Here is a 9,960-nt window from a genome sequence, read left to right as displayed (position 1 = left end):
GACAAATAATGACAAATACACATATATCTCATAAGCATGTGCAACATTTTTCCCCAATATTGCTCACAATGGCAATTAAAAAGCTGATTTTTCTGTTTTGTTTTGTTGTTGGGGTTTTTATTTACTAATATGTGCTAATAGTCTACATAATATTTATTAAAATAAATAGCAAAAATATGAGATAGGAATTTCCTCTTGTCTGTTTAGAATGAACGACTCTGCAAAACAGAAGTGAAAAGTTAAGAAGTGAAAAGTAAAAACATGCCTTTTTAAGCATTAGCCAAACGAGGAAAACAGAAGAACAAACAAACCACTGTTGGCAATCTCAGGAGGCATTCTACTTGTGGAGAAGCAAAGAGACTAGAATGCCTCTGAGGCTACTGACACTTCTATCTTATCACCCTGATTTAAAAGATAGGTGTGTGCCAAGGAAGGCAAGAACCTTACTAAGATGGAAAATGTGACCCCCTTCTGTCCAAATCATTATAACCTCAAAATTATGGGGCTTTCAGGCAAACGTATAGGCAAATGAATACCAGTTCTTTACTAGAATATATATAACAAGACAAAAAACAATAACAGCAGCAACAACAAACCAAAGCAGAAACCCAGTCACAGCCTTCTCCTGGCCACAGCCACTTCCCCCTTGGGTGCAGCTCCTGTCACAGCCAGCAGGGGCGCTGCTGGCTCCCGGCTGGGCAGGGTGGGTGCGATGATTCCCCCACGGCTGCAGGGGGCACTGTGGTGTGAGCTGAGCATGGTTAATGGCAGGCACAGCCAGGGGAAGAGATGAGAAAGGATTTCCTTTACTATTTGGAAACTGATAAACAAACAGTTACAATCCTGGAGCTCATGAGATGGGAATATTAGTTCATTGCAGAATAGTTATGTAGTCCTGAGAAAAGGATTTCAGGGTGGAGTATGTACAGTATATCTGTCAGTCCAGTATTAATGGCACAGAACATGATCACCAAAACACTGCACAGTTTTGTATGCTACTTTAAAAATCAACATTCAAACTGAAACAGGCATAGACAAGAACTGTTAGGCTTACTTAGAAAACAAGGAGTCTACCTTGTCAGAGGAGACAATGACAGTTGATGGGGACAATCAGAGCTGATTTCTGGAGCTTCCTCCATGAAGGCAGCATGCAAGTTTGTACCTGCTCCAAGCGCTTCTCTCCACCTCTGCATCTATAATGGTCAAGGAGCATTGTAGAGATGGTAACTCCAGTTTTAATACAGGTGTTCAGGTCTTAAACACACAAATTGATTGACTGGGAGTTACTATTTTAGAGGCAGCAGCTCTTTATATGGGACATAACTCACACCTGGAACTTTAAGATTAAAAAAAGTAAATACAAAAGGTTAAAAATGTTGTTTGCACAAACTGGAAATAGGCTTATAAATCCACCCAACCAAATAAACAAAGACTACCCAATATTCAGTATACAAGATCAGACTTTACTTAACAAGAGCAAACCTCCTTATTTGTTCTAGGAATCTTTCATATGCTTAATGTCAAGTCCCAGGGAGTAGCCCACCATCTTTATGTCTGAGAACTTGTCTCTGTGATATTGAAACACTAATCTTTAAGAAATTAGGATTTTAGTTAAAAGTTAGGACAAACTGGGCTTGAGATAGTTACCTGAAACTTAAATAATTGATTGCGTCCTGGGGTGACGTTGTGGTGCTTGTATCCCCAATCATGTGTTCTGTTTAAGTGAAGGTTTGTTTTGTCTGCTTATCAGCTGGCTCCCCTCCCCCATCGTCTGTGCTTACGGGAGGCTAGGTTTGCTGGCTCGGGCTGGCTTTGGCTTTTGCTCGCTTGGCTTGCTGGCTTTGGCTTTGCTTGCTTTTGCTTTTGCTTATTAGTTAGTTTAGTTAGGCAGTCCAATTTCTTTCCCTGGACTGTTGGGGTTTTTTTGGTTTGTTTGGTTGGTTTTTTTGTGTTCTTTCTTTCTTTCCCTTTCTGAATACCATCTGAAGGTGTTCTAGACCAGGAACTGAGAAACACCAAGGAACACTGGGAGTCTGCAATTTGTGATCTGCAGCAGTCATCCCCAGCGCCAGAGACCAATAACTGGCTGACCACTCTCAGGAGAGACTTTCTGAGTTTGTCATCCTCTCAGAGTGGTGAAAGAGTTTTTTTGTCATCTGGGGCTGTTAATTTTCTTTTCTTGTGTTGGGGAGTGTTTTGTTTGTTAAATAAACAGGTTTTTTCCACTTTCTCCTCTGAGGAAATTCTTCCCGAACCCGGTGGTGGGGGGAGGAGTCGTGGGGGTTTTGTTTTCTGGGGGCTCCTCCTGGAGGTTTTCCCCAAATTTGCCCTAAATTAGGACAATTGCCTGTCAATTTATGTTTGCTCAGCTGTGCTTGCAATGGGAAAGGATGAAACTAGTAGGTAGGTCAAGAGTTCAGGGCGAGAAAGACTCGCCTTACTTCCTCCTTTTAAGACCCCTCCCCACAAAAACAACCCCAGACTTAATTCAAGAAGCCAACCACGCATGCTTAATAGCCATTCAAGCTAATTACCATAGGAAGCGGGGGATGGGAGGAGCTGGTATTATGAATATGTATTTGTTTGAACCTTTTGTCAATAAATAGACTCTGTGACCACCTGTAATTTCGTAGTGCGTATTAGGGGGCTACCCCATGCTGCTACCCAGTGCTGAATAAACATACCCTTTCTAACTTTAAATTGTTAGAGAGCCTTTTGTCCATCACAGTTGAGTATTGATATTAGACCAATACTCATATTTTAGTAAATCAATATAGCCTTACAAAATACCATCCCAAAGTCCACATCCAATTTGTATCAATAAATGAAGGGCTGGATGAGAAGGAATCTTTTGAATTACCAAAGCAACACTTGAGAATACAGCTTTTTTTTGTATTTTACCTAAATATGGAAAATTACTGCATTAATGATTTTTTTTTTCCCCCAAGACTTTTTGGATGGCTGGGAAACATTTAGGTGTTTATAGGGCTTCTACATTTTAGGAACTCTTACTTCTTTTTGATTAGGAGGTCAACTGAAATGTAACTTTCACAGTTCATTCCTTTCTCAATATAATTAACCAGTAAAACTCTTTCTTCCTGGTGCAGCATTCAATTACCTGTATGTCCTAGTAATACTCATGGTAGAGAAATCATGCCAATATAATCATTAATGCTATATTCCTACCTTTATAGGCACTATGACATTACATATCAACAAGACAAATAACAAGCCTATTTAGAGGTATGTTTATGTAATGTAAAAAACCCCATTCATTGTCATTTTCAGAAGTTCCTTGTGGCATAAAAGCTAAAACATCCTGATGTATTCAAACTGGCAAAACAGCAGCTGTAAAAATAAAGTGCTGTATTCTGTGAGTACTAGAGGATGATAAATGCTGAGGAGTAACTGACAGCAAGACAATACTGGCACAAGAACAGACAACTATGAACTATCAGTGGAATGCTGAAGTTTAGTCAACATCTGAGAATTAAGTTCTTGTAAATCCTAAAGTAACTCTGAGGTCAAAACTCCAACTGTTTAAGACAAAACTGTAAATTTGTGGGACAGTTTCAGTATTCTGTGTATTCATTTCTGTGATGAAAAAGGTAGGCAACCCAAACTGAAGCAGTGCACTTCACTGGGTTCCTTTGTGAGCAACCAGCACTTTTGGAGCCCAGAGCATTCTTGCTTAAAATAAAATTGGCTGATGAAAAAGGCGAAGGGCAGGTCTTTGTATGGAAATCCGAGGGAAGGTTCTTCAGGTCTTGAAGATGGTCCAGGGACAAAGACGAGATGGGGTTGAGGGCACAGGATTAAATATGATACAAGGAGGGGAGTGGATCTGAGGGTCAAGGGCCAATGGGAGTGGGTGAAAGTGGTGTAGAGGAAGGACAACCAATCAGGAGAACCAATAGGTGACAGGGGTGGAGCACCGTGGCAAACCAGGACCAATGGGGATCAGGAGAGGGAAGAACAGTCTAGGGAAGGTACATATATAGTAAACAGGGGCTAAAATGCGGTGAACAGGGGTGACATCAACTGTGTTAACCAGTCAGACTTAAGGGATTAACACGTGCCTGCAAAGGCCTATGGGAGGGAAGCACTTCTCACCCCAGTCTAGAGAGAGGTGTTTCTTCTTGCTTGTTTCTTGCCTCGCAAGAACTGAAGTGTTCTACCCCTAGTGGCAGGCCTGGGAGCCTCCACACCAAACCTATTGGTCTTGTAAGTAGTCCTAGTCTGGTCTGGTATCATTCATCTTCTTGCAATTACTACTTTTCTCTACCAGTATAGACTCAAAGCATGCAGGTGTTATTACACATTTCAGTGTATCTGCCTTTAGCATCTGTGAAACCTGCTGCTACCTTTCAGCTAAAGGCTCAGACACAGCCTGGGGGTTTGTTTTTTTTTTACTGAGGGTTTTCAACGTACATTTAAATCTCACCTATCTCCACTTCTGGATTTGCCTTCAGATAATGTTCATAGACACTGCATTAGACAAGACTCCCTTTTCCTTGAGGCACAGTTGAGAACCTTGGTAAAAATATTTTATTATTGCCTAGCAAAGAACTGTGTAACATACTGACAGAAGTACATAGGATAGATAGAGATAGATAGATAGATAGATAGATAGATAGATAGACAGATAGATAGATAGAGAGAGAGATATACATATACATATACATATACATATACATATACATATACATATACATATACATATACATATACATATACATATGTAGATTGACTGGTTACTTTATACACATGGTGAGCACATAAGCAAAAGTCTGTCAGACATTCAAAAGAGGAAGGACCCAAGAACTTACACTCAAAACTTGACACAGATCTAGTGCCATACCAATGCCCTGGAAATGAAACAAACTGTATCAATGCCAAAATATTACATACTAGATTAACATATCTAAAAAGCATTAGTATAATCATCTGCTCAATAGACTCCTAGGAATCAAGATCTGAGTTTCTCCATGAAAGTAAGAATGAGCATAAAGAACCTGAAGTGTTCCCTGTACCTTCTCAGAGTCCATCAATATACGACTCAGGGCTTTACTAAGGGAAGGGTGGTTTTTGTACATTTTTAATAGTCTTAAAATGTTTTTTACTAATTTGCTGAATTTGTTTCGGAAACCATGTGATTTGCCAGCACTCTGAACACTTCCACAGCCTCATGAGGCACAATGTGGAAATGTGTCTTCTCAGAAGATCCCATCTGGTAGCCTCTTTTGGTGCTCACTAGCTGTTGTTGGGAACACACCGCTCCATGTTCACCTTCTGCACACACTTATGATTTTAAGGACCTCTAGTACATCCCCCTTCCACAGTTTCTTTTCCAAGCTGACAAGTCCTTGTCTGAATAGGTATTTCTCATATGGAAATCACTTAGTATCCTTGTGATGCGTCTCTTGTTGTTTCTCCATGTCAGTTATAGTATTTTTTTATATATTGAAGATTTCAGAACAGCACCAATTTGTACAACCATATAGTAACTCCTGAGCTCTCTGAGTTGCATAATATAGCTGGGCAGCATCATTTTCCTTGATGTGTTTCTTCTTTCTCACAATAAATCTTCTTATACTCACTAATTCCCTTATTTTATTGTAGATTTTACTATTTTTCCCTAGGGAAATCATGACTTTTTCTCTAACTTCCCTCTGGTATCACATTTGCTACACTCCAGCCTTTGAACACCAAAGCCAGCTCCTGTTAGGGTTCCCTAACTATAATTAATAGCACAGTTGCTTTCAAGCAGTTTTAACATGCTTTGGTAAGCACTGTCTCACAGAGCTCTTTGCTAACGCCTATTTCGCTGCCTTTTTCTGTTATCTGTTTTCTCACTCCAGACACTGCACTTTGGGCCACCAGACAGTTGAGAGATCAGCAGTTTTCTGATGCTGGACTTTCCTACAAACTAAAATTCTTCACGAACGCCTCTATAGGGCTCCTTATGGCAAATGGTGACACAAAAAATCTCACTCAGTGTTTGGCTTTGTCAAAATTTTGTGGCATCCTGGCCTATATCAGCAATAGTGCGGCCAGCAGGACCAGGGTCAGTGATTGTCCCTGTTCTCAGCACTGCTGAGGCTACACCTCGAGTGCTGTGTCCTGTTCTGGGCCCCTCAATTGAGAAAGGATATTGAGGAGCTGGAGCAGGTCCATAGAAAGACAGTGCAGCTGGGGAAGGGTCTGGGGCACAAATCCTGTAAGGAGCAGCTGAGGGAGTTGGGGTGTTTAGCCTGGACGAGGCTCAGGAGGGACCTTATTGCTCTCTACAGCTGCCTGAATGGAGGTTGTAGCCACCTAAGGGTCAGTCTCCTGTCCCAGGAACCAGTGACAGGATGATAGGACATAGTCTTAAACTGTGCCGGTGGGGGTTAGTCTGGATATTAGGAAGAATTTTTAATGGGAAGGCTGATTGGATATGGAATGAGCTGCCCAGGTTAGTAGGGGAGTCACTGTCCCGGACGATGTTTACGGAAAAACTGGATGCGGCACTCAGTGCCATGGTCAGTTCACGAAGTGGTGCTGGGTCATAGGTTGGACTCGATGATATTTTCCAACCTAATTAGTTCTGTAACACTGTTTCAGCAGCATTCAGCTGTGCCAAGCCTTCCCCGGTCCCGGAAAGGGCCGGAGCTGGGCTGATCACACCGTATTTCCGACCAGGGCGGTGGGACGCCGCCGTGGCTCCGCGCCCGCAGCCGTGAGGCCCCGGCAGGGCCGCGCCCACCCTCGCGCGCAGGCGCGGCGGGGCCGTGCGCTGGGCCGCGTTTGAACCGTGGCGGGCGCTGCGAGCTCCGCATTGCGAGCTGCCGCCAATGGAGCCCGTCCTGAAAGGTACCGCTCGGCCGCCCTGCGGTGGCTTCTCCCGGCGCGGCCGAGAGCAGCCGCCGGGCTGGCGCGGGCGCTGCGCTGCCCTTGCCCCCTGTCTCCTTGCGGCTCTTGTCCCGGCGCTTCCCGGCAGGGCGGGTGACAGGCCGCTGCGGGGGCCCGGCCCGCCACCCCGGGGTGGTCAGGATTCCCCGCGGGCCGCTCTGCCTCCCGCGAACCCGCCCGAACCCTCGCAGCGGCGAGGCCTGGTGGGCCCCGGGTGGGAGCGCGTTGTGCCCGGTTGCAGGCCCGGCCGCCGGGGCGGGCAGGGCCGGACGGCTCCCTCCGCTCGTGTGCTGCTGTAGCGGCCTCCCGGGGGCACTGCCCCGCCACCCCTCTGTTCTTCCTACCCCTGTCCCTCCTGCCTTTCTTCTGCATCTCAAGATTTCTGCTTCGCCAAGTTGCCCTCTTATGGCCGTTTTCCTCTGCGATCACCGCCTTGTCTGATAACTTCTAAGACCGGCATTTACAAGAACCGGTCTCTACTCAGAGGACTTCTAGTTCAAAAAAGCGTCAAGCACTTCCTCATTTTCCTTTCCATCAACTGCACAAAAACTGAAAGAAGCATTGCCTTTTGCTGGAATGTATTTGGTTAGCTGAAATTGGCTTATTGTAAAATGCACCGTCTAATGCAGGTGCATGGAGTTTTGAAGTAGCACCCCTTTTAAGTTCCTGGTTCGACCTTTACTGAAATGTTCCGATCTGTTTTTCTGGGAGGATTTTAGCTATCAAAGTTCTAAAATATTTGTTGTAAGAGGAAGGTATTATCTTTTCAAATGCAAGTGCATTGTTTTTCATAATTGAACATAATTATCAAGGAAAAAAGCAACTCTGGCAGAATCTGCCCCAGTCTAGTAGTAGAATGAACAGTTAACAGCCCATTGGAGTAGACTTGTCTTAATTCCCATTTATATCTGAAGTTGCAGTATTGATAAAGATTTTTCCCAGGGCTTTGCATGAGAGTGCTTTGCTTCACCTTTCTCTTATATGTCAAAAATATTTCTAGTGATTGTAAAAATATACTGTATTATATATTATATATTGTAAAGTACTTCTATTGTTATGAATAATTGGAGCATTATTCTGTTTGTCATTTAGAAAGAAGACAGATGAGACTACATAATAAATAATCACTGAAGATAATTAAGCAATATTTGCTAAGGATGACCCTTTAAAAATTAAACTCTCAGTTTTATTCATGAGTTCTTAGAGTTGTCTGGCCTTTGCATGAAGTTGTTTTTGGTGAACTGCCATTTCTCCAGTTTTTGGAATTTTCCTGATTTGTCATTCAAAATGGGAAAGTGGCATGGCCTGTGGAACTGCAGGTCTCTTTAGTGCCTGTCCTATTTAAAATTAATGAAGGGATTGTTAAGAGTTTTATTTGTTTATCCGTCCTTGGCAATACCTCTGTCTTTGGTTGGTTGGTTGAAGATATTCTCAACCTTGATTCCTTGAAGAGATTATTAATCTGCTTAATGAAGCTATCTAATTAAATCTGAATATCTGAAGTTGCATAAGACAACTGATATGAAATTTTATTAGCTCCTGTTACATGTAGTTTTGCATTTCAATATAAATAAAGTGAAATTTGGAGTCAATTGGAAACTGTTAAGTAATTTTTCTGCAAAATTTTATGTGAGTTTGGGCAAGAAATAATTCTATTGTGGTGATGTCATTTTGTTCTGTAAGTTGTGTTACATCAACTGGTTTTCAAATTTTTAATTAATTGGAAGATTAGAAGTGATAAATAATGGTAAGGGTGATCAGTCATGTAAAGATAACATATTGCTTGTTAAGCTGGTAGTGTGTTTTTAATAGATGAAGTGAAAAGTTAACTATTTCCATTACAATTAATTTAGGGGACATAAGTGCACTAAAAAAATCTGCTGCTAAAACCTGACAGTTTACTAAAAGCTGTATTTGCAACTGAATGCAATATGTATAAAAAAACCTTTTATTGTAAAGGCAGGTTAACCAGTTGTACCATGGTATGTACTTCATTAGTTGTTTTCTCTCTTCTGATCAGGTATTTCTGCCTTTGTAGAAGTTTGGTCATCTAATAGAACAGAAAATTACTCAAAAACCTTTGAACGGCAGCTTCTGGATATGGGAGCAAAAGTAAGGAGACTATTTTGAAATAAATGGAATAGGAAAGATCTTTATTATAAATTAGCTTGCTTGTTCTGCGTGTCACATGTATTTCTTTTTGGTATGAATTTTTAAAGGGTAGGAGGGGAGAAAATCAGAGACCTGAGAATAGGCCAGTGTGCTGTAAAATTCTTGCTACTGACAGATGGGAAATGCATTTAAAGCCTTTCTACATCTACAGACATCTTTGCATATTCATGTGTTAGCATGCTCTTCTTGGGAGGTATTGGGCTTTTTTACTTCTAAACCAATAAAGGTTTTTCAAGGCTTTGCTTTGCCCACAATCTGTGGCAAACCCAATCTGTACTGGTTTACAAGTATGTACCTCATATTGTTTTGTTTTTGTCAAATTGTAAGCAGCTGCTCTGTTCTTAGTACAATGTTTTCTAACCCAAGTACTGTGACATTTTATTCTTCCATTCACTGTCCCACATTTTGGATCAATTCCAGAAAGTGCTAGTAAAAATACATCTTAGGAGTTTCAGTACATATCTCAATGATTTTTTTCTGTACCAGATATAGTTGACTTGTAGGTGCAAAAGATATTTAATTGCCAACTGTAACATTTCGGACAGAGACCAAAGTCAAAGTGGCATCTTCCCTTCTTGCACATTATTGCTGGTTAATGGAGATTTTTACAGCCCACATCATGCTCTAAAAAATACTTACATGGACTCCCAGTGCTCTTTAAAATGGGTATGTGTAGATGTCTCTTACTGTAATGTAGGAAATCTTGCTGCTCTCTCTCCCCAAATCCTCTCTTTCTATATGAAGTAAGCTGAGAGAGTGTGACAGAGCAGTTAGGATAATTAGTTTTGTTATTAAAGCAAACACTACTCTCAATAAATAACCTGAGTAAAAAGACCTAGAAATATTTCTATGCTATACTATCAGAATTACTGTGTAATTCTATTCTGATGACGT

The 9,960-nt window shown here is 41.7% G+C and overlaps 1 protein-coding gene across 4 annotated transcripts in view; it reads left to right on the top strand.

The window, feature by feature from the left end:
* The first annotated feature begins 6,782 nt into the window (after positions 1-6,782).
* Positions 6,783-9,960, top strand: part of MCPH1 (microcephalin 1) — a 145,197-nt gene continuing 142,019 nt past the window's right edge. For all 4 annotated transcript variants that reach the window (XM_033053920.1, XM_033053922.1, XM_033053923.2 and 1 more), the window contains exons 1-2: positions 6,783-6,855; positions 8,915-9,006. In XM_033053920.1, the coding sequence (XP_032909811.1) occupies positions 6,837-6,855; positions 8,915-9,006 (111 nt within the window). In that variant the 5' untranslated portion in view covers positions 6,783-6,836. The remainder of the gene's footprint in view (positions 6,856-8,914; positions 9,007-9,960) is intronic.

This window comes from Catharus ustulatus, chromosome 3 (genome assembly GCF_009819885.2).
Source record: "Catharus ustulatus isolate bCatUst1 chromosome 3, bCatUst1.pri.v2, whole genome shotgun sequence".
Taxonomy (NCBI): domain Eukaryota; kingdom Metazoa; phylum Chordata; class Aves; order Passeriformes; family Turdidae; genus Catharus; species Catharus ustulatus.
This window is presented reverse-complemented; position numbering and strand designations above follow the sequence as displayed.